The sequence below is a fragment of the Peromyscus californicus genome, unplaced genomic scaffold (genome assembly GCF_007827085.1).
Source record: "Peromyscus californicus insignis strain IS unplaced genomic scaffold, ASM782708v3 Scaffold_13__1_contigs__length_99412109, whole genome shotgun sequence".
NCBI lineage: Eukaryota > Metazoa > Chordata > Mammalia > Rodentia > Cricetidae > Peromyscus > Peromyscus californicus.
The window spans coordinates 7289931-7314890 of NW_026294424.1; the positions used below are offsets into that span (position 1 = coordinate 7289931).

Sequence of the window (24960 nt, forward strand, 5' to 3'; positions counted from 1 at the left end):
CGGGGCCGGAAGCGTGTTCACTGTCTTCCGCGGCTTTTCTCTGGGTCGCCGCCATCTTGCCATTGCGTTGTAGCCTTCGTGTGTGGAGCTTAACCTTGCCGCCGTACCGGTTGTCGCCCTGAGGCGGACTGGCAGCCCTGAGCGTCGCAGTCATGCCGGCCGGACCCGTGCAGGCGGTGCCTCCGCCGCCGCCAGTAGCCACTGAGCCCAAACAGGTACCGCGCCCCGTGCTCCTCAGCCTGCAGTCCTGGGGTAGGCCTCGTCCCTCCCCTCCCGCGCGGGCGCTACGGCACTCCTGCTGGAAGCTCAGGCTGCCCTGAAGGACTTGGAGGGACTGCAAGTCCCAGGAGTCAGCGCGCTGCGTTGCCTTCTGGTCCCCAAAGCTCCCTAGAACCGGAATTCTCAAAGTAGCCTGTGGACTAGTAGCCTCAGCCCCACCTGGGGTCTTAGTAGAATCCTGAAACCTCCATTCTAAATCTTGTTTTGACCAGATCCCAAGGTGTTTCGTTAAAGCGTGAGAAGCATTCTGCCAGCCTGTTCACCATCGCAGTTGGGCCTACCAGTCGCTCAGCCTTTGTCCAGTAATCTCTAATTTCCCAGCCTGCCCTATGTCTTTGTTTTTTTTTTAAACACCTACGAGGTGCTTTCCCTAAACCAGAAAAGGTGCCAGTCTTCATTATTACAGAATGGATGAGGTATGCCTTAAGAGAGAGCCCAGACAAGTGAAAGTATAGACATGCACAAATACTCAATGTTTATTGTCTGTGTCGGTGTAAATGATAAAGTGTCAGGCAACCTTTAAAAGCTTTCAAGGCTGGGCACATGACGAACATCAGTAATCCCAGCATTTGTAAGTTTGAGGCAGGAGGATCATGAATTGCAGGTTAGCTTGGACTACAGGGTGAGACCCAAAAGCTCACAAACAGCTGAGGAGGAAGCATGCAGGAAAATAATTGCAGTTAAGTTGAATACAAACAAACCATGAATTTAGTCAGCATTGTTTGCGGGAGTAGAGGGGAAATAAGTGTGAGGGAAGTCCGCGGGAGTGCGAGGTGAGTGGCTATTTTAATGGATAACCATGAAGCGTGATGGGGGAAAGGAAATTATTCAGCATGCATTTGTCAGGCACATACTATATATGCTTATTGTTGCTTTTGGTTCAGAATACAATCCCAAACGTGACAGATGAGGCCCATGTCCTTTCTCCCAACATTTATGTGTTTGTCTGCCTGTGTATTTTCCTTGACACTGGGGGAAAACAGACAAGGTGATACCAAATAATGGTCACAAAACCACCAAGGTAGGAGTCACAGGGTTCCTCTTTTGTCAAAGGTACATGAGCAAGTGTGGCTCAAATGCAAATTTGGGATAACGGTGGTAGGAGGTGCAGTTAGGATTTGAATATGTCCTTGAAGACAGTGGGAGGCATTTTAAGCTGGATAGTGACATTTGTGTTTCAAAAATTTAGGATTACAGTGATGTAAAGAGGGGGTAGAGAAACAGTTAAGGTATTCAAAAGACACCGAGAGTGTCTGTCTAGATTAGGGCAAGAGGGATGGGCAAGTGTTTGTCACAGATGACTCTGCACAGGCGCTCCAGCCTAAGTGATGTGCTGGAATCCTGATTCTGTCTGTGGGGCAGGCACACGTTTGTTATCCCCTGTTGTCTGTAATATGAGAATAAGAACACTTCCTCAAGGCTGTCATCAGGATTCTAAGAGTTAATACAGTTCAAGTTCCCCGGGGTGTATTTTGTGTTTGATGAACGTTATTAAAGAGACTGAGGAGGCCTGGATTTCTGGCTTATGTGACTGGAAAACCATCATAGGTTAGAGATGAAAGTGTCCTGGAGTCTGTTGGGTCCAAAGCTTGGTGCCATTCAAGAGTTTCCTGGGAGATTGATTTAGGCAGGATTTTTCAGCCTAAAGTAGGGAAAGGAGGTGTAGATCATAGTTTTCAAGAATGTCTGGCTGAAGACAGTGTGAATACTGAGAAGAAATTATAAACCATGTTTAGAGCAGTGACTCTTGACCTTCCTAATGCTGTGTGTGACCTTTAATACAGGTCTTCATGTTGTGACCCCAAACCATAAAGTCATTTTCATTGCTACTTCATAACTGTAATTTTGCTACTGTTGTTAATCGTAAATATCTGATATGTAGGATGGTTTTAGGCGACCCCTGTGAAAGAAAGGGTTGTTCGACCCCCGAAGGAGTCAAATCGCAGGCTGAGAACTGCTGGTTTAGATCCCAGTGGTATAGAGTAGGAGGTAAAATGCAGGTGTCAGAAGACATAGAGGCTCCTGTAGCTGTAGTTGACTTTAGGCAGTTATTTTTATTTTTTACTTAGCCAAGAATATTTTAAATGAGCACTCCGGAAGCAGAGGCAGAAGGATCTCTGTGAGTTTGAGGCCAGCCTGGTCTACAAAGTGAGTTCCAGGATAGTCAGGTTTCCAGAGAAACCCTGTCTCAAAACAAAACAAAACTTGAAGTAAATGAGAACCAAATAGGAGATGCGATGGATGTTCAGCTGCCAGAGGAAAAATAAGGGAAGGCAACAGCCCAAAGGAACTGAAGGCGGAGAGAAGTGTTATTTTTCTAAGATGAGAGCCCAGTTCTTAACTGAGAGGAAGAAGCTGCTGGATAAAGTGTTAAAGAACCATTGGGGTCAGATTCCACTGAAGCTCCCCAAACATATATGCCTTTAACAGTGGCTAGGTTGATGGAATGGATGTATGGAAAAATGGACAGTCAAGACAGAATGAACTATCAGCCAGCCTTTTTTCTTCTTTTCTTTCCTCTGCCTTTATTTCTATTTATGTTGAGTATAGAACCTAAGACCTCATGCAGGGTAAACACATTAAACCACTGAGCTACTCTGGCAGGCAGCCACTAAGTATCCTATGCAAGACACAATACTAGGTTTAAGGCTAAAGACATGGCCTTTTGAATTCTGAAATTTGGTTTCTTAGATTGTGGTCAACATCCCTGAGTCTGAATCACATGGACATTAGGTAAAAAAAATGCAGATTTGGAGGCTAGGGATATAGTTTAGTACCTTGTTTTGCATGTGTAAAGCTGAGTTTGATCCCTAACTCTTCAGCAAATAAACAAACAAAAAAAGTGAATCTGATCACACCGGTCTGTCTGTCTAAAGGGGAGCCAAGGAAGCCATTCTTTTCCCGATTATTAGGAATGGCTGCATAAGTACACATAAGGAGCCTGCAGGACAAAGATTGTTTTCACCTGTATCATGGAGAAATGCTGGGAGCTGGTTTATGATAGCCTAACCCAAACCCAGAGCTTGAAGATCTCCCTTTTTCTGTTTTCACAGCCAGTTGAAGAAGAAGCATCGTCAAAGGAGGAATCCACACCTTCCAAGCCAGTGGTAGGGATTATTTACCCTCCTCCGGAGGTCAGGAATATCGTTGACAAGACTGCCAGTTTTGTGGCCAGGTAACAGCTGTTTCTGCACAGTGGGTCAGGGAAAATTGTAGTAGAAAGGGCTTTTGAATCGGCGCAAGGACAACATGGGCGACATGGGGTTTTTTAGAGGCTCTGACTTAGACTTGTTAGTTCTTCCAAAACCACAGTAGGGCAGTGAGGTAGGCAGTAGACAGGACTGGTGTCTTTGACTTACCACACCAGTAACCACAGTGAGAGCCATACCCAGCTGTGTGGTCACCAGGAGTTTCTACTTCTAAAACAAGCCTGAGGGAATTCCTGGTAGCTTCCTTTAGCTGGTGATGTGTATGCTGTGTTTGAGCTGCTAGCTGGAGGAAAGAGAAAGCAGGGTTGATCATTCTCCTGTGTAAGGACTACTTTTCCACAGAGCCTCAAATGACCGTTTACAGATGAGTCAAGAGCAAGCTGATGGGACTGAGGGAAGCTCAGTTAAGTTATAAACATTTAGTTATCTTCCCAGGCAGCGTGAAAATTGGTCAGGATTTCTCTCAGCCTCCTCATCCAACATCCTTAGATGTAATCTTCTTTAGGGCCACTTGACTCCAAAGGTCAGCATACCCCCTGGCCTAGAGCATTTATCGAGTATTCTTTTGCCAACCCACAGATATATCCAGTCCACAGATATTTTGTTTGTCCTTAGGATCTTTTAAAAAAAATTCTTATTGCCACACTTAAAAATGAGGCGATTTCACAATCTGTCTGGATTTCTGGTTTTTCTTGAACTAGACTGCTTCTAGCTTTGCGCCTTTCCTGGAACTCACTTGGTAGCCCAGGCTGGCCTCGAACTCACAGAGATCCGCCTGGCTCTGCCTCCTGAGTGCTGGGATTAAAGGCGTGCGCCACCACCGCCCGGCTAGACTGCTTCTTACATGGCAGTACTACTTGGCCAGAACAGTGTCCAGGGTATGTGCCGTACAAGGCCCACACTTAGAGTCACTCCCCTGAAGCAACATCTCTACCACCTTGTATCATTTAATAGATATTTCTTTCCCAACTTCCTAATAAAGTGAAACATCAAAAGAGATTCTGGTTGACATCTTTCACAGTGTCCACTCCATGAGAGTTCATGTCACTTTAAGGGCTTTAATTAACTTGGATTTTCACTTAAAAGCTGCCCTAAGATTAGGGCATTGGGTGTTATGTTTAGTTGGCTAATGTTTCATAGCAGCCTTAATCCTTCCCCCTTTCTCCTGAGATGTAAATAATTGGGAAAAGGATGTTGCATAAGGAATAAGTGCAATCTTACTGTCCAGACAATTCCTGCCAGCTGTTGTCAGCTTTTCCTGTTTCCTTCGGCCCTTGGCATCCTTTTTTAGATACGGTAATACTAGCGCAAGTGCCATCATGTCTAGATTTTCCTTGCATGCTAAATTGTAAACATTTCCTGCATTACTGCATGATTTCCTTCATGCATGCTTTCTGCAGAGAGGATGCAGGTGTTTTCTTGAGATGTTTCTAGTGTTTCTGATTGGTCAGTGAAACTGTAAGAGGAGTTTGAACATGGTCTTTCCCATTTAGGTGGGGTTTTTGGTTTTTTTTTAAGATTTATTTATTTATTATGTATGCAGTATTCTGCCTGCATGTTTTGCCTGCAAGCTAGAAGAGGGCATCAGATCTCATTTTAGATGGTTGTGAGCCACCATGTGGTTGCTGGGAATTGAACTCAGGACCTTTGGAAGAACAGCCAGTGCTCTTAACCGCTGAGCCATCTCTCCAGCCCAGGTGGTTTCTTTAGAAGAAAATTCTACGTGAAATATTAGTGGATAAGAGAGCATTAAAAGAAAAGATGCTGGGGGCTGGAGAGATGGCCCAGTTCAGTAAAGTGCCTGTCATGAAAATACGAGACCTTGAGTTTGGGTTCCCTGCACTCATGTAAAAGTAAGATTTAGGGGTGCCTCCATCTGGTAACCTCAGTAATGGGGAATGGGGACTGGCAGATTTCTGAAGCTCGTTGGACAGGTAGTCTAGCACATTGGTGTACTTCAGATTCAGTGAGAGACCTTGTCCCTTGCCTCAAAAACAAAGGTGGGCCAGTGTGTTGATGCACTCTGAAGGCAGAGGCAGGTCAATCAATGTGAGTTTCAGGCCACCCTGGTAGCATTTCAGGCTAGCCAGATACTATCTAAAATAAATATGTAGATCAATTTAAATAAAGTGGGAAATGATAGACACTTGACATCAGCCTCTGGCCTCCACAGGCATGTGTGCACACATGTATGCACTTAGAAACATCTCAGTTTCCCAAGTAGCTTTCCGATAATTGTGTCATCCTCTGCTGCCATAGACAAAAAAACACGACTAACCACGTTCTCTTAAAAAGAAAAGCCCATCATTGGTGTAGTGATGCACACCTGTAATCCTGTGCTAGAGAGGAATGTTGAAAGTTAGAGACTAGCTTGGCTAAATGGTGAGCTCTATTTTAAAAAGGGGGAGTAGAAGCTGGAGAAGTGGCTCAGAAGTTGGGACCACTTTCTGCTCCTTCAGAGGACCTGACTTTGGTGTCCTCCGTCTCTCTCTCTCTCTCTCTCTCTCTCTCTCTCTCTCTCTCTCTCTCTCTCTCTCTCTCTCTCTCTCTTACACACACACACACACACACACACACACACACACACACACACACATACATACACAGCTTTGGGTTTGTTTGTTTTTTCAAAAAGGAAAACAAGGGAGCTGGGGGATGGCTCAGAGGTTAAGAGCACTGGCTGCTCTTCCAGAGATCCTGAATTCAATTCCCTGAAATGACATGGTGGCTCACAACCATCTGTAATGAGATCTGGCGCCCTCTTCTGGCCTGCAAGGATAATGCAAACAGAACACTATACATAAGTAAATAAATCTTTAAAGAAAAGGAAAACAAAATGGATTGGACATACTTTGAAGTCCCATTATGTGTGAGGCAGAGGCAGGTGCATCTCTGTGAGTTTAAGGCCAGCCTGGTTTACAATGTGAGTTTCAGATTAACCAAGGCCAGGACCTTGTCTGAAAAAAAAATAGATATAAAAAATAAAGGGGTTGAGTGTGTAGCTTAGTGATGGAGTGAGTGTCTATCTTTATGTACAAGGATAGGAGTTCTATCTCTAGTAGTGTAAAAATCCCACCGTGTTTCTAGATGAGTTTTAACCATGGCAATCACTTTGTAGGCATTCTAAAATCTGAACTTGGTTGGGATGACTCAGTGGGTAGAATGCTGGCTACACAGCATTAGGACTTGAGCTTGGATCTCTAGCACCACATAAAAATGTGGGGTGTGTGTGTGTGTGTGTGTGTGTGTGTGTGTGTGTGTGTGTGTGTGTGTATGTGTGTATGTATGTATGTATGTATGTGTGTATGTGTATGTGTATGTGTATGTGATTGTAACCCTAGCCTTGGTGGGTAAAGATAGGGAAATTCTTGACTCCCCTGACTGGCCAGCCTGCCTAACTGTAGTGATGAGCCCCAGGCTCAGTGCAAGACCCTGTCTCAAAAAAAAAAAAGGCTAAAAATAATAGAGGAGGCTATCCAATGTCAACCTCTGGTCTCCATGTGAGCATACCCATGTACATACGCATTTTCTCTCTCTCTCTCTCTCTCTCTCTCTCTCTCTCTCTCTCTCTCTCTCTCTCTCTCTCAGAAATTGTAAGTAAAATCTGAACTTGATTTTACATACTTCAAAATGAAGGGACAGGTCAACATCTTGCTCTGGGAGAGAGCTGGTATTCAGATCTGCTCTGCTAAGCCAGGTACTCAGGAGCAGGCAGTGGGTATCTGCAACCAAATCTGACTAAAAGGAATTTTTTCTCTGTAGGTAGGTCTTCCCAGTCCTGCATTTTCCTGTCAAAAAGCTAAATTGGAAATTACCTTTAAAAAGCCCCGCCAGCTGGGCTGAGTCAGAGTCAGGCTTTTCTGCTGAAATCCATTCCTTGTGTTGGAGGATCTAATTCTAAAATTAGCAGTAAGCCAACTTAGAGCACTGGAATTTCTTGGAATAAGTACATCTGCCTTCTCATTATATCTTTCTAACTGTTCCCTGATGTGTAGAAGCTATGGCTTAGGCAGCACTGCAAGAGACAATCCAGACTCCCCTTTCTAGACGCCATTAATCTCCCTTGGCCATTCCCAGGCATGGGGACCTGATTGAGAGGACCCAAATCTATATCCATCCTGCTGTGTGTGGTTTACATTACATAGGGAGGAAAATGCATCTTTCCAAAGCATGAGGTTCTAGCTGGACTAATGCACAGTCAATTGAGACCTCATGGTATTAGTCCAGCTACAGGGTGTGACCTGAACTTGCTAGAGGACAGGCCTTCCATAGTCTGTGCCATGGGTGTCGCAGATTGTTGTGGTGGCTAATCTTCATGTATACAGTGTTCTGCCTGCATGTATTCCTGCTGGCCAGAAGAGGGCACCAGATTTCATTATAGATGGTTGTGAGCTACCATGTGGTTGCTGGGAGTTGAACTTAGGACCTCTGGACGAGCAGCCAGTGCTCTTAACCTCTGAGCCATCTCTCCAGCCCCTGCGGTGGGTGGTTCCGCCCCCCTCCCCACCCCCTGCGACAGGGTTTCTCTGTATAGCTTTGGAGCCTGTACTGGATCTTGCTGTGTAGACCAGGCTGGCCTTAAACTCACAGAGATCTGCCTCCCAAGTGCTGGGATTAAAGGTGTGCACCACCGCTGCCCAACTTGGTGGCTGAGCTTAATCATAAAGTCACCTGTATCTTGTCTTCTGCTCAGTTTAACTGACAGCGAGGGCTAGTGGTGTGAAAGTCTGAAGAAAGAGTGACCTCTCTGGTACTAGTCCCCGGAGCAATGGGACTTGGGAGCCAGAGAATCAGTGGAAGCCCCATGGGCCTCTCCTGAGAGACCAGTCATGTCCAGTGTTGGTGGAACTGCCCCTTCTAGGCTACATAGCAGTAACTGTCCCCTTTGTTTACAAGCCACTGTATTCAAAAAGCCTTGAGCATCTCTTTAAATACTACTTAAATCTCAGTAATACTTGAAGGTACAGAGGGAAAGTGATGTTAGCCCCATTTTACGTGAGGGAAAATCAGAGCAAGGAATACTTTGGAACCTTGCTGTGTGTGAGACTAAGTAGTGAAGCAGAAATATGAAGATGTCCATGTCTTGTGTCTTTCTTAGGCTATGTGCCTTTAAGCTGACACAGATGTCATATGTAAGTATGACACTTGGAGCTAGGTTTGGTGCCACAGTTAACTACACCTGGAAGGTAAAGGCAGTCAAATCAGGAGTTCAAGTCCAGTCTTTAGCCTGGACTTCATGAGACCCTATCTCAAAAAACCAAAACTAAAAAGTTATGGCCTCTTGAGTTTTACCTACTGGAACTCTAAAAATCAGGATTCCCCATTTTGTCATTGTCCTAGAGGATTGCATTTCTTTAGTGTAGGTATATATCTGTATGTGTGCATGCGCATACGCACTTACACAAGGATCAGGGTACAACTTGTGAGAATCAGTTCTTTCCTTTTACCGAGTGGAACTAGGAGATCAAACTTGGTTGTTCATAGTTGTCACACAGAATATATAAGTCTTGCAGAGCCTTGTAACCTTTACAGAGCAATTTTTTCTTTGTGGGCCTCTCAATAATAAATGAAGTTACTTTAGGCAGTATTTGGACAAGACATTAATATTTATTAGCTGTTTGGGTTTTTTGTTCTTTATTTTTGTGGAGCTGGGAGCCAAATCCAGGGCCTTGTGCATATTAGACAAGCACTCTACAATTGTGCTATATCCTCAGCCAAAAAATGTTTTATTCCAAGAAAAAAGCAATTGTTCAGCTGGTTGTAGATGTTATAGGAGTGGCAGAGGAGCTAAGGAATGACTGGTGGGAGTAGCCAGGCCCACTGACTGCTGATTCCTAGGTACTCGAGGAGGAGCTCTGATATCCTGAGGGATGGACTGGTTTGGTTTGTGGGTGGTGGCACAGATGTTGAAATGGATAGAGATTTGGATCTGAGTAGTCACAAAGGTTGTGGTATTCATTATTTGATGTGTTACTATTTTTTCCCCCAGAAATGGGCCTGAATTTGAAGCCAGGATCCGACAGAATGAGATCAACAACCCCAAGTTCAACTTCTTAAATCCTAATGACCCTTACCATGCTTACTACCGCCACAAGGTCAGCGAGTTTAAGGAGGGGAAGGCTCAGGAACCCTCAGCTGCCATCCCCAAGGTTATGCAGCAGCAGCAGCAAGCCACCCAACAACAGCTGCCCCAGAAGGTTTGGAGCCCAGCCCCTCTTTGTGGGTTAGGGAGGAAGCAAGGTGGGGGGGCATAATTAGCTCTGCTGTCCACAATCACAGCCACCAGGGACGGAAGTAAAGTTACCCTTGTCTTCCAGAAGCACTGATGGTACATAGCACTTGCCTAGCACTGGTTGGTCAAGCTCTGTGCTCTGGGCTCAGGTCATGAAGAGCTTAACAGAGCAACTGTTTAACAGATAACGAAGCTGAGGCTTGTCTAAATATGATTTATTACTCCAAGGTGTGAGAGGTAGTTGTAGTGTGAGACCCTTTTGGCCTGGATGAGCTAAAGGAGGTGATGTAGCCTTGTGCCATTCCTTCCCTTTTGTTTGGGCTGCTCTAATACCCAGTTTGTGCTGGGGCCCAAGAGTGTTGAGGCCAGCAGCACTAGTGACAGTCAAGAATGTCAGTGGGACAGAAAGTGCCATTCCCAGACTTGTGGGAAAAACAACCTTTTGTTGGCCATGAGAAATAAAAGTTGAAGTCATGTTTGAAGACCTTGGATTTCTATTGCTGCTTGTAAGGCCTAAATTTCTCATTAAAAAAAAAAACATTCACAATATTTGTTCTGTCTGCCTCATGATCTCTTGGAGGTCATTGATGTACCTTATGCAGTGGCATTCACTACACAAACACATGGGCCTTATTGTACAGCCTCTTAAGTTAGATTTTATAGCCTGTTTCCTGTATATTTTGGCAATCTCTCTAGGTCTTTGATTTCAGGACGGGAGCAGAGATGTAGATCCTTGAAGCAGATTAGGGAGTTGAGGCTCAGTTGCGTGAGACACCGTTGCTCTTGGGTGCCAGTCTTCTCCTAGCAAGTCTCAGTGATGCTAACAAGTAATAAAGCATCTGTCTGTTCTTGTTCATGCTCTCTGTCTCAGGTCCAAGCCCAGGTGATCCAAGAGACCATAGTACCGAAGGAGCCCCCTCCTGAGTTTGAGTTTATCGCTGATCCCCCCTCCATCTCAGCCTTTGACCTGGATGTAGTGAAGCTCACAGCTCAGTTTGTGGCCAGGAATGGGCGCCAGTTTCTGACCCAGCTGATGCAGAAGGAGCAGCGCAACTACCAGTTTGACTTTCTCCGCCCACAGCACAGCCTCTTCAACTACTTCACAAAGCTGGTGGAGCAGTATACCAAGGTGCTGGGTCAGGGCAGAGGGTAATGTCTCAATGCTGGGAGTACAGTATTCACTTTCTATCAGCTTGCTTTGTGGGATGTCTGAGGAAATGTGAATCTCAACTTAATGTAAAATCTTGACTCTTATATATAACTTTTGTGTGTATGTGTAAGACTGTGGGTGCTTTTGTGCCTTGCCATGGAGCACACTTGGAGTCAGAGAACAGCATTCAGTTCTCTCCTTCCACTGAGGATCAAACTCAGTACATCAGAATTGCATAGCATGTGCTTTTACCTGCTGAACCATCTCATTGGCTCTAAATCTTGATTTCTGTTGTTTTGTTTTTTCAAAGATAGGGTCTTGCTGTGTAACCCTTCCCTGGCTGACCTTGAGCTCACTATGTAGACCAGTCTGGCCTCAGATCCTCTTGTCTCTGGGATTAAAGGCATGGGCCCCCACACCCAGCTTCAATTGTTATCTCTTTAAATCTTGTTATTAAAGAGACATGTTTATAATGTTATTATTAGGTGGCCATCTGCTGTGTGACAAGACTAGGTAGCACTGGCTAATTTTAAGTATATGTACATTTTTAGTTGTCTACGATTTGGCCTGAGAAGCAGGCTCTTAACAGTTGCTTCTATTACTTAATTTAATCCTTGCAGAACTTCAGTGGTTTCACAAGCAGAAACGGGCTAAGAAAGATGATTTCATGGGCTACAGTTATACCTCAGTGGTAGAGTACTTTTCTAGCATGTATAAGGCCCTGGGTCTAGCACTGGGGGAAAAAGACCAAAAAAGGAATGAAATGTGAAGTCATAATCTCTATGATTTCAAGCTAGTAAGCAGTGTTGCTGAGATTCAAATCTTTGTTATTTTTACCCTATGGAGTAACTTACACTAGGAAAAGTTCAGTGTGAGTTTACTAACATTGAAAACATGTGCAGCATCTTCCCATTTGGCCCTAGTGATGTAGCCTGGGCTACAGACTGAAACTGGTTTGTTTGTTTGTTTGTTTGTTTGTTTGTTTCAAGACAGGGTTTCTCTGTGTAGCCTGCCTGTCCTGGATCTCACTCTGTAGACCAGGCTGGCCACAAACTCACAGAGATCCACCTGCCTCTACCTCCCAAGTGCTGGGATTAAAGGCATTCACTATCACCATCCGGCTTTGAAACTGTCTTAAAAAAAATCTGACATGGCAATCTGGTATTTAAAATTAATGAGTTGGCTCAGTGTAGTAGCTAATACTTCAAATCCCAGCTCTAGGAAGATTGAGACATGAGGAGTACCTGAAGTTCCAGGTTAGTCTGAGCTCTTTGAGAGACTTTGCTTTAAAAATCAATTTTTTTAATGGGTTACCAAAAAAAAAAAAAAGCCACTCACTGATATATGTGTACCAGTGGTACATTTTTCTTGTTTTCCTTTTTAGTGGGATGCTCTACACATCTGTTCTTAATATTTAAAAATAATGTTAAAGATTTAAGTTGAAAGGACTCGTAAGGACTAGCTCTAAGTATAAAATTAAAAATATAAAAATATGTTTTAAGAATCTAGAAGCTAGTAGAACAACGGCTGAAATCCAAAGCCAAAGGGTTTCTGTAAGTACACAGTATCAGGTTTTTGTGGATTTTTATATCTTTTATTTATTTTTATTTTGCATGTATGAGTATTTTGCCTGCATGTATATCTCTGTACCACTCATGTGCCTGGTGCCATGGAGGTGAGAAGAGGCCATTAGATCCCCTGGAACTAGAGTTACAGATGGTTGTAAGCTACCATATGGGTGCTGGGAATTGAACCCAGGTCCTCTGAAGAACAATCACTTGTCTTAGCTACATGCCATCTCTTTATCCCCATAGTATCAGTTCTGAGTAAGGCCTGGGTTCAATTTGATCTGCTTCCATAGTTAGAAATCCTTAGTCTCTATTTTGTTACTTTTTTGTTTCTTCCTCTAAATTTGGATATTGGCATTGACTCATAACTTGAAGGCACTGGTGTCTACCCATTGAAAACTATACCAGTAGGTAGATTCTAGGGATAAAGGTACAAGAGGGGAGCAAGGTTAAATTGTGCTGCTTTGTGAGTGGAAGTGGATATTGTTGGACAGTTGGAATGGTTGTTAGAATAAAGGCAGTCAGTGTTCTTGGTAAATGCACATTAGACAAGGGGTTCTAGTAGTGAGATGAAAGAAATCTGTCTTTGTGGAGTTTTGTAGTGGGGAGGAGAATACAGGTGAAGTGTCTTGTGTGTTTCAGATGATGATAGATAATCTAGATCAAAAGGTGCGGGATGGAAATATTGGGAAGTAGGGAGGAGGTGGCTATGGTCTTGAACAGAACAGCAGAGAGGACTGAATACCATTTTCAAAATGATAGGAGCACATCAGTGTTATGTAAGCAGCTATAATATAGCATGTTCTGGGTCACCTGCCTGTGGTTTGCATACTTTACTGGGAATTCTGGAAATGGCCTTCTCTAAAGTTCTAGTTGTTGAATAACTTGTGCAAAGTCTGACATGTAGAGCTGGGATTGAGGCTGAGTATCCATCTCTTTTTTTTTTTTTTTTTTTTTTTTTAAAGATTTATTTATTTATTACGTATACAGCATGTATGACTGCAGGCCAGAAGAGGGCACCAGATCTCATTACAGATGGTTGTGAGCCACCATGTGGTTGCTGGGAATTGAACTCAGGACCTTTGGAAGAGCAGTCAGTGCTCTTAACCTCTGAGCCATCTCTCCAGCCCGAGTATCCATCTCTTATGTCCTGTGATGGGCCCAGCAAGGCTGCCTCTTTGTTTTATACTGTGATCTGATTCTCTTTCAGATCTTGATTCCACCCAAAGGCTTATTTGCAAAGCTCAAGAAAGAAGCTGAAAATCCTCGAGAAGTATTGGACCAGGTAAACACAGGATTTCCTGCTACCAGGTACCAATGCAGCAGGTTCTTTGTGTGGGTTTTGTTTTTGTTTAGAAACCATCTTTGAGGCAGTGCAGGTTGACCTTCCCTAATCTGAATTTTTTTTTTTTTTTTTTTGGTTTTTCGAGACAGGGTTTCTCTATGTAGCTTTGTGCCTTTCCTGGAACTCACTTGGTAGTCCAGGCTGGCCTCGAACTCACAAGAGATCCGTCTGGCTCTGCCTCCCAAGTGCTGGGATTAAAGGCATGCGCCACCACTGCCCAGCCCTAATCTGAAATTTAAAACACTCCAGAACCTGAAACTTTTTGAGCCCACATGACACTAGAAATTCAAAATTCCACATCTGACCTCATGTGATGGGTCACTTTCAAAATGCAGGTTCACTAACGTCATATATAATTAACCTTCAGGCCATGTGTATGAGGTGCATATGGAATGTAATGACCTTCAAGTTTAGACATGGGTTCTATCCCTGGTGCATCTCATTCATCATATATATGCAAATATTCCAAAATTAGACACATTTCTGGTCCCAAGCATCTCAAGGAAGGGATAGTCAGCCTGAACCTAGTTGTAGGGTGCTGAGAAAGAAAGCCTTGTGAAGACTACAAAGGTCAGCTAGAAGTGTAGCAGATCCCTGAGTAGAGAGGTGGTAGGAGCCTTTGGAAGTAACCAGGTTCTCACAGTTGGTGCTGGTTGGTTTTAACTGTGAGATGACTGTTTCTCAGACTCAGATTGTGGCTGCTTTTGAAGATACCAGGTTTTCTTTTCTTAATTTTTAAAAATGTTTGCCAGATATAGTGTCTCACTTCTAATCCCAGAACAAGGCCACTCTGGGTTACAGAGTGAGACTCTATCTTAACAAACAAAGCGTGCCCCCCCCCAAAAAAAAAATTTTATTTTTGGGAAAGTTCCATACATGTATACCCGTATATACTAATTTTTAGATGTCTTTGTCCCCCCGCCCCCTTATTCTTTCATTTCCCCTGCCTCTTCCACTGAAACCCTCAGTAAGGTCCGCCTCCTTTCTTGTCATCCTTTTTCTGTGACCCACTGCGTTTATTGGAATTGCTTACATGAACATGGGTGAGAGATTACTTACTGGAGTGTGGCCAACTTGTTGCGACTACATCACTGAAGAAAATGACACCCTCACCTAAGCCACCCTTAATTGCCAGTAGGCCCTCAAAGAGGAATGCCCCGTTTGCGATGAACCGCTGATGGGTTCAGTATTGTGTAGGTAACCACAGCTGCAGTGAGTTCATGAGTACAATGCCTTTGTTATGTCCAGAAGATGTCTTTTTGCTGTACATTTCTCCATCTTCTGATTCTTACATTCTTTCTACTCTCTCTTCTACAAATGTTCACTGAGCCTTGGAAGGGGTAATATGAATGTCCTCTTTAGGACTGTATACCACTGTCACTTATCCTTGGCATTTGACCAGAGTCCCTGCATTAACTTCCACAAAGTTTAATAAGAAGTTTCTCTGCTGAGAACTGGTCATGATGTAAACTGTGAGCACTTTTTTTTTTTTTTTTTTGGTTTTTCGAGACAGGGTTTCTCTGTATAGCTTTGCGCCTTTCCTGGAACTCACTTGGCAGTCCAGGCTGGCCTTGAACTCACAGAGATCCACCTGCCTCTGCCTCCCGAGTGCTGGGATTAAAGGCGTGAGCCACCACCGCCCGGCCTGTGAGCACTTTTAACAACATATGACCATCTAACAAAAGGAAAAAAAAAGTAATAGGGTCCCCAGGCCTATGACACTTCCAGCTCTTGGCAAGGTTTACAGTACCACTTACTAGGTTTTCTTGCACATTCACTGCATGAGAGTTTGCTGCTGTAAGCATAGAGCCCTTTGCCAACTCTGGTGGAACACTGGAAGTTTCCCCTCACGAATATAGTTGCCTCTTGGTCTGAAGCCTCATTGGAGGCACTTTGCTATTTCCTATCCCCATAGGTGTGTTACCGAGTAGAATGGGCCAAATTCCAGGAACGTGAGAGAAAGAAGGAAGAAGAAGAAAAAGAGAAGGAACGAGTGGCCTATGCTCAGATCGACTGGCATGATTTTGTGGTGGTGGAGACTGTGGATTTCCAACCCAATGAGCAAGGTAGGTCTGGGAGGAGAGTGCCTCCATGTGGGAGCCAGGAACTCTGGTGGTCCCAGGGAGCAGCAGAACCAGGCACAGTACTTTATTAGTGTTTGTCCCTCTGTTCCAGAAGGGGAAACATTGTTCATTTGCCCAAGTTAAATTCAATTCAACAGCTGGTTATTATGTTAGACTCTGATGTCCTCTGCAGATAATGATATCAGATAATTCCCTAGCCTTTGGGGAGCTCACAGATAGGACAAGGAATGCCTTCTCTCTCTCCCTCTCTCTCTTTGTCTCTCTCTTTCCCTCTCTTTTATTTTTGGAGACAGCATATTAATCATAGTTTCTAGAGGAACAGAACTGATAGAGTCAATCTGTATATATAAAAGGGGAATTTATTAGAGTGACTTACAGGCTGTGGTCTAGCTAGTCCAACAATGGCTGTCTCCTAACAGAAAGTCCAGGAGGCTGGATGTCTCAGCTGGTCGTCAGTCTCATTGGAATCCTGACTAGGGAAAGAATGCCTCAGCAGCATCATAGGCAAACTTTCCATCAGGAGTGAGGGCAAGCAGGCAAAGAGCAAAATTTCCTCCTTTCATGTCCTTTTATGTAGGCTACCACCAGAAGGTGTGGCCCGGATTTAGATTGGGTCTTCCCACATAAAATGATCAACCAAAAGAATCCTTCACAGGTCCAGCTACTTGGGTTTTAGTTCATTACAAATGTAGTCAAGTTGCCAACCAAGAATAGCCATCACACAGGGTCTCAATGTAGTCCTGGCTGTCCTAGAACTCACTGTGTAAACAGATTGGCTACAAACTCATAGAAAAATCCACTTGCCTCAGCCTTCCTTCCAAGTGTTCAGATCAAAGGTGTTTGCTACCATGCCCAACTCAGAATGCTTTTAACCCTGGTTTTACCCCTTTTAGGGAACTTCCCACCCCCAACAACACCAGAGGAACTGGGAGCCCGAATCCTCATTCAAGAGCGCTATGAGAAGTTTGGGGAAAGCGAGGAGGTGGAGATGGAGGTTGAGTCTGATGAGGAAGATGAGAAGCAGGAAAAGGCTGAGGAGCCTCCTTCCCAGCTGGACCAGGATACTCAAGTACAGGACATGGATGAGGTAAATTCCCAGGTGTTTTAGCCTGACTTTTCTCCTAGAGCCCAAGAGGTTAGATGATGTTCTCCTAGTCCAAGCTTCCACTCCTTGAGGCTCAAAAGATTGTGAGCCCTGGAGAAGGCCAGACTGACTGCTACTGTTTAAGCCCAGGCAGCCTAACACGTCTTTCCAGCTCCAGCAACAAAGATCAATTCATAGGAAAGATCTGAAAGCTGTGCCAGCCTTGTATAGTTTATTGCTTTCCCTGCGGCTCAGCAGCCCTGCTCCCAACCCACCCTCCACCAGCCCTGTTAGGGAGCCATATCACCCTGTGCTTTGATGCCTTTCTAGCACTTAGGCCTAAAGGATCACTAGTTCCCAAGCTTGTCTAAATGTAGCCTACACATCCTTTCAGACATTTCTACCCTCTTCCAGCATGACCCTCCAAGTAGGCACAGAATCCTGAGCCAAGCTGCTTTCCCCACTCTGAAAGAATCTGTGTACAGCTTGAGAAGAAAGGGCCCCAGTGTCTGTGGGAATTGACTTTTTCTCTCCCTCCCAGCATTGCTCTGGGAGCAGCTACCATTGAGCGCTGACTTGGCCCCTGTATTCCTCTTCTGTGTGTTAAGTGCCTTTGGCCTCTTGGGATTGCCTGGTGCCAGCCGCTGAAAATGCCTGGGAGGAGTGTTAGCACCATGGTCCCTGATGCTCCCATTCATATTGTGAGGAAACAGCTTGGCTTGCTGCCAGCTGACCTCAGCTGCTCCAGAAGGCTTAGCACATGGATGCTGGTTGGCAGGGGCCAAGGCTTCTTGCCACCCTGAGAGCTGCCACAGTCTTGAGCTTTGTGGAAGTGGGCTTTCATCTCCTGAGTTGTGCCTCTGCTTTGCTTTTCAGGGTTCAGATGATGAGGAAGAAGGACAGAAAGTGCCTCCACCCCCAGAGACACCCATGCCTCCGCCTTTGCCCCCAACTCCAGACCAAGTCATTGTGCGAAAGGACTATGATCCCAAAGGTAGGGCCTGCCTCCCAGTCCTTGTGCTGCTAAAGAAAGTACTGCATGGTGTTGTGTGTTCTTCAGATGGGCTGTTTCTAGGAGGGCTTGAGGTGACCCCTATGTTGCAAGCCTCATGGTGGGAAACAGTGTAGTCATCTCCAGTTTCGAGTTTCTGGTGTAACGTGGCACTGAATGGATGTTTCCAGTGAATGATGTTTGAGTATACCACTTTCTTAGCCTCAACTGCTATCTAGAATTCTCACTTAGATATCTCTGTTTCCTCCTAGCTTCCAAGCCCCTTCCTCCAGCTCCTGCTCCTGATGAGTATCTTGTATCCCCCATCACTGGGGAGAAGATTCCTGCCAGCAAGATGCAAGAACACATGCGTATTGGGCTTCTTGACCCCCGCTGGCTGGAGCAGCGTGATCGCTCTATCCGAGAGAAACAGAGTGATGATGAAGTTTACGCACCAGGTAAGGTGGAGCTTCTCAGCCCATAGCTTGCTTTATGCAGACACAGAATGGTTGTGGTCAGAGAGTTTAGGAGATAGGTGTAGCCTATGACAGAAATCTGTATTTTCCAGAACACTGTAGAGGAATCCTCCAAGGGCTGGTACTGACAGGATGTCACATGCCCATTGCTGTCCCATAACAAGACACTGGCAATAGCTGGGAGGGATATTTAGTCTTTGGCTCTCTTGGATGGACTTGTGATTGAAATTTTCTATTCTTACTAATCCTGACAAAACAGCAGAATAGGGCTTCGAGTGCTAGTGCACACCTTTAAACCCAGCACTCGGGAGGCAGAAGCGGGTGGATCTCTGAGTTTGAGGTCAGCATGGTCTACATGGAGAATTCTAGGACAATCAGCACTACATAGAGAGACCCTGCCTTTAAAAAAAAAAAAAAAAAAAGCATCAGGATAGGAAGGGGGCTGCCAAGGGCTAGGGACTGGGTCTTTAGTCCTGTTAATAGGGGTTGGACAAGTACCAGGTCTTTAGGCTTACTGCTTCTCTGGTAACCCTCCCCAGACAGGGGGTAAGAGTGACGTGTTGGATCTGACTGCCAGCCTGTGCTGTGGATCCAGCCTCCACTCTGCATTCCTAGAAAGGGCACAAGGTTTAGCTTCCACTCTGCATTCCTAGAAAGGGCACAAGGTTTAGCTTCCCTTTGTCTCCATTCTGTTGTTGTATACAGGTCTGGATATTGAGAGCAGCTTAAAGCAGTTGGCTGAACGCCGTACTGATATCTTTGGGGTAGAAGAAACAGCCATTGGTAAGAAGATTGGTGAAGAGGAGATCCAGAAGCCAGAAGAAAAGGTACAATTCCATTGAGTCCTAGTGCCTTCCCTGCCCTCTGTCTCTCACATGTGGACTCAGTTCCAGGAGTCCTGACAAGCTGTTTTTGCTCTTCCATGCAGGTGACTTGGGATGGCCATTCAGGCAGCATGGCCCGGACCCAGCAGGCTGCCCAGGCCAACATCACCCTCCAGGAGCAGATTGAGGCCATCCATAAGGCCAAGGGCCTGGTGCCAGAAGATGACACTAAGGAGAAAATTGGCCCCAGCAAGCCCAATGAAATTCCCCAGCAGCCCCCACCTCCATCTTCAGCCACCAACATCCCCAGCTCAGCACCCCCCATCACATCAGTGCCCCGGCCACCCGCGGTGAGTCAGAAGCCACCCTGTGACCAAGTGTTTTAAACTTCGGTCCTTAGGGTGGGAGGATGCTATTGTCTGGGAAGGGCAACTGTTTCAGAGTAGGGCCTGGCTGCTAGTTGGTCACGTGGAAAGTGGAAACTTGTAGCTTTGTCTTCCACTGCAGAGGAGAATTGGAGCTGGGTGGCGAAGCAGATTTGAGGCTAAGAAAGGGGCTGTGGGCTTAATGTGTCTTTGAGAACTGATGGCCTGTAGCCAGGAGATCAAGTCAAGGTCAGCCTCTTTCGTGGTACTGTCTGCCATGAGCTGGTTGAATCTGAACCACCAAGCCCAAGTGGACAGAGTATTATCCTGGAATTCTCAGAAGCAAGTTGCTATCATGGGTCTGATGTGAGACTTGAGTCTCAGTGATAAGCAGAATCCAAGCTGTCCAACCCCCATCTTGAGCGGCCAGTTATTGTGCCCTTGAACCTGAGCCTTGGTTTTCTATGACTCGTGGATCTCCTCTCACCCTCAGATGCCGCCTCCAGTTCGTACCACTGTTGTATCTGCTGTACCCGTCATGCCCCGGCCACCTATGGCATCTGTGGTCCGGCTGCCCCCAGGCTCCGTGATTGCCCCCATGCCACCTATCATCCATGCACCCAGGATCAATGTGGTACCTATGCCTCCTGCTGCACCTCCCATCATGGCACCCCCGCCCACCTCCCATGATTGTGCCAACAGGTCAGTCTGAGTGTTGTTTTCCCATCTGTTGGGTCAGTCCATAGAGCCATGGCTGGTGTTAATGGCAAATATTCCCACTGGGTATCCACCCAGAGGAAATCCAGACTGGGATCTAGGAGGCCATAGTTCTTGAGGAAGATGAGACTGAGATGGCATAGCTAGTGTGTCTACATTTGGTGGTCAGGTCCTTGACAGGCTTAGAAGTTGACTATTGTCTGACTGATCTTGCCCTGCCTCTAGTCCTCTGCTGCCTAGTCTGGGCATCCTCCCAAGGCTCCCTGCCAGGGAACCTGCTGAGTGCCAGACTTATCAAGGCAGGGCACGTCACACCTCTAATGAGCAAAGCCTTCAGAATTTCCCCAGTCCTGCCTCCTGGGCCTCTGCACCCCTTGTGTACTCATTGGGTGGCTGTACCATGTCTTTGCAGCCTTTGTGCCCGCCCCACCTGTGGCTCCGGTCCCAGCCCCAGCCCCAATGCCTCCTGTACACCCCCCACCTCCTATGGAAGATGAGCCTCCATCCAAGAAACTAAAGACCGAGGACAGCCTCATGCCTGAGGAAGAGTTCCTGCGCAGGAACAAGGTCTGTAATTCAGAATGCTGCCTGTTCCCCAGAGTATCTGGCAGCATCATGGGTTGCCCAAGCCCCAGCTGTGTTCCATTCCCATGCTGTTAGCTTCTGGGATGTAGGTCAGCCAGAAGAAGTTTCTGGGTGTGTGGGGTTTTGCATCTTTTTGGTTGTTTGGGTTTTGGTTCTTCGAGACAGGGTTTCTCTGTGTAGTTTTGGTGCCTGTCCTGGATCTCTCTCTGTAGACCAGGCTGGCCTCGAACTCACAGAGATCTGCCTGCCTCTGCCTCCCAAGTGCTGGGATTAAAGGTGTGCACCACCACTGCCTGGCTCTGGATATGTGTTTAATGTGAGATCAACAGCTGGGGGAGCAGAAAGCACTCTAGTGGTGGTGGTTCTGGTAGTATGGGCTTTTGTAGAGGCCAATGTGGAGATGCAGCTGCTGAGATAGTATCACCTGAGTGAAGTTCCAGGAGCACTAAACTAGCTAGAGGAAGGTTCTGGGCATGGTTCTTCAGTTCTACCCTCAGCCCTGGGGAGGCTGCCTGTTAGGGTAGGATTCTGCTGGCATTCTGGAACAAGGATCCTACCTTGGCATTGCTGGTCCCCAGGAAAGCTGTTAGGCTTCAGTGAGTCTGAAGCTCCCACTAGATTTGCCCTGTAAATTTGACAAAGTTGTTTTTCCAAGACTAGGGTCTATTTCTTGAACACCTACCAAAGATTCAGACTATTCTGTTTAGTGTTCCCAGCAGCCTGTTTCACAGGCAAGTAGCATTAGCTCAGGCGTCTTGTCTGCTCTGAAGCTGAGTTGTGAACCACATTTTTTACCCTACTGGTCCCTGAGGTTGCAGAATATTTTCTCCTTAGTTCCAAATTAACTGGAAAGCAAGCTCAGAAAACTGAGCATGGTACTATACTCTTAAAATCTCAGCACTCTAGAGGCAGAAAGATTGAGGCTAGCCTGGGCTACATATGAAACCCTGTCTAAAAACTAAGAAGAAATGAAGCCTTGTGTAGTGTGTCACAGGTAGCATTAGTAGTAAATGAGGCCAGAGGGACAAGAGTCATTGTGTGGATGGGCCCACTGTTAGCAGAACTTAGTTCCTGGTTGACTTGGAGCTCTCCAGGCGTAATGAGCACTCTGTTTTGCAGGGTCCAGTGTCCATCAAAGTGCAGGTACCCAACATGCAGGATAAGACAGAATGGAAGCTGAATGGGCAGGGGCTGGTCTTCACTCTCCCACTCACAGACCAGGTATGTGTTACCACCCTCCATTGGTACAAGTGCTTGGGAGCCAATGGGTTAGGTCAGCTTTTTCCAGCTGATCTTAGCAAGGGAATAAATGACCTTTCTTTGGTCCCACAGGTCTCTGTCATCAAAGTGAAGATTCATGAGGCCACAGGCATGCCTGCAGGGAAGCAGAAACTACAGTATGAAGTAAGTTAGGGTAACCCTGGTCCTGCCCCTTAGGTTCCAACTCTTCTGTCATCCCAGAAACAATCTCTTGTTACAAAGTAGGATGGAGAGAGACCTGGATGTGGCAGTCTGAGTCCATCCTAGAAATGATATAGCAGGAATGCTGGGGCAGGTGAACCTGACAGTGCTGGATCTGACAGCACAGTCTAATGCAGGGTCTAAAAATGTTTAGAACTGTATGGGGACCAGCCCAGTGATGTGATCTTAGCCTGCCTCTCTCTGCAAAGGGGATCTTTCAGGTCTTCTGGGGCCTCTTCTTTTCTGTAAAAACAGGATGTTGAATTAGGTAATCACCAAGGGTCTTATGATCTAAGAAGTTGGCTGTTCGTTGGAGTTGGTCATGGCTAGCATCTTGGGGAGTTGAAAATTGAACAAGATGTTGACAAAGGTTCCTTATATTTGTCAGTATCAGTTGGAAACAAGGAAAGAAAAAGTATTCTAGAAGAAACTGAAGTTCATAATCCACTGACCTCCTGGCCTTCCTTAAGCATTCATATTGGTGCAGTCTAGAATATTAACAGCTGAGCTCAGTTGTGTGAGGCTGCATTGATGTGGTCAAAGACATACCTAAGACATTTGTCTGTCTTCTAGGGCATTTTCATCAAGGATTCCAACTCCCTGGCTTACTACAACATGGCCAGTGGTGCTGTCATCCACTTGGCTCTCAAGGAGAGAGGCGGCAGGAAGAAGTAGTGAGACATATCTACAGTTGGGCTCCTGCCTTGGACTTCTTCTTTCACCGCCATTTCCAGGAGCTTCTCTGGGACCTCGGGCACAACCTGTGCATCTGTTTCCTTCTTAATCAGTTTGAGATTCACCTTGTCCTTAGGAGAGTTGTTGCCCACTATCTAACCTGACATGGGTAAGAATAACAGAGCTTTCTAAGCCAGTCTGTGGAATGATTTCTTGTTAGGTTCTGGATTGGAGGTCCTTCAGGAAGCCCATTAGGAATTAAAAACCCAGGGCTTTCCTACAAGATAGTTTCATAGCGCCAAGTGACCGCTTGGTTGATAGAATATGGTTACTGTCATTCATCCTTTTGTATCATGCTTGGTCTCTCTAATAAACCTCTTGAAACCAGGCATAATACATGCATGCCTGTAATCTTGGGACTTGGGAGGTGCAGGCAGGAGAATTAGATGTTCAAAGTTAGCCTCAGTCATAAAGCTTGAGGCCAGCCTGGGTTGTGTGAGATACTATGTTAAACAAGTATTTTTAAAATTAAAAACAAAACACCTCTTGGACCCTTGTGGAAGCAGTTTAATAAGATCTATCTCTTGACCAACTGTGCCCACTGCTTAGTGCTGTGGAGCTCCTGGGGGTCTCAGCAGTTGTGGTGTTTGTATATAAATTATTGCCGTCATCATTAGTCTTTCTTCTAAAAAAAACTGGGAAAATGGCTTGGTGAGTAAAGTGCTTATGGTGCAAGAATCCACGTAAAAACTCCTAGCACAAGCCACTATAACCTCTGTGCCCTGGGAGATGGAAGACTGAGCCAGAATCATCTGAAGCAGGCCAGTGATCAAGAGAGAACTGTAAAGCCAGGTGGAAGGCAAGGTCTGACACCCATGGCTATCTTCTGGTTTCCCCGTGTGTGCCATGGCACATCTTTACATAGACACGCACATTTCATGTTTGTAAAGCATTGGGACCCTCCAGCATGCAGCATCCCACAGAACAAGGGCCACAATATATGGTGTAGTAGTTTCCTTCAGACCGGGAATCACCCATCAACTGATTGACATAGTGGTTTTAGGTAGGTGCTTCATCCAGTGTGAGCACAGGGTGTTCTTTATGATTGTTGTTCATTATGCCACGTCCACGTGCTTATCTAAGGGGCTCATGTTTAGTTTACTATTTCATGGTTTTTGTTGTCATTGTGTGTTTTGTTGTTTTTTTTTTTTTTGTGGTGGTGGTTGTGAGACAGCTGTCCTTGGAACTTGCTATATGGACTAGCTTGGCTTTGAGCATACAGCAATCAGCCTGCCACCGCCTCTCCACTGCTGGCAGTAAAAGCATGAGCTGTCAGACCTGACACTGCTTCCTTCCTCTTCAGGCACTTGTGGTAGTCCTTCTGTGATTTTCCTGTGTGAGGTACCAAAGGCAGGTCACGTGCCCACAGTCACATGGTTCAGAGATGAAGAGTATGTGTAATACATCAGTCTTGATCACTGAGTGAGGTCCTGATGTAGGTTAGTATTTTTGGAATTGTGCTATTACAGAGTCGTAGGTGCTGCTGTAAGTATTCAGAGAAAGGAGGTGAGAGCCTGTTGATGATGTAAAAAAAAAAAAAGCTGATTTCATTTTGAGGGTTACGCATGCTCAAAGACCCTAAGAGTTCCCATTGCCTTTTCATTTGTGGTCCCCCGATGTGATTCAGGTGTGAGAGAGGAAAACATTTTCAGGATCATGGGAGCAGTATTCTAGTCCTCACCCTCCCTTCACCTTTCCTTTCCCTGCCTAAGCTTAAGCAGCTCCTCGGCGGGGCCAGAAACTTGGCTGCATTACAAACTCCTCACATTTAACCTTGCTGATGTCATGCCATTCTGTACCCTGTGTGACATTTGCCTTTCACCTGGTTGTCCAAAGGTTGCCTAGGGACTAGTGC

General features: G+C 45.7%; 1 protein-coding gene across 1 annotated transcript; it reads left to right on the forward strand.

The window, feature by feature from the left end:
• The first annotated feature begins 24 nt into the window (after positions 1-24).
• On the forward strand, positions 25-23596 carry Sf3a1 (splicing factor 3a subunit 1). Its single transcript, XM_052736351.1, is given in 17 exon segments — positions 25-215; positions 3333-3454; positions 9478-9685; positions 10592-10849; positions 13649-13723; positions 15699-15849; positions 16761-16954; positions 17828-17945; positions 18215-18400; positions 19124-19245; positions 19347-19592; positions 20101-20277; positions 20279-20309; positions 20737-20891; positions 22029-22130; positions 22242-22313; positions 22944-23596. Coding segments are annotated over 17 exon segments (2382 nt in total). The 5' UTR covers positions 25-152; the 3' UTR covers positions 23046-23596.
• Positions 23597-24960: the final 1364 nt, after the last annotated feature.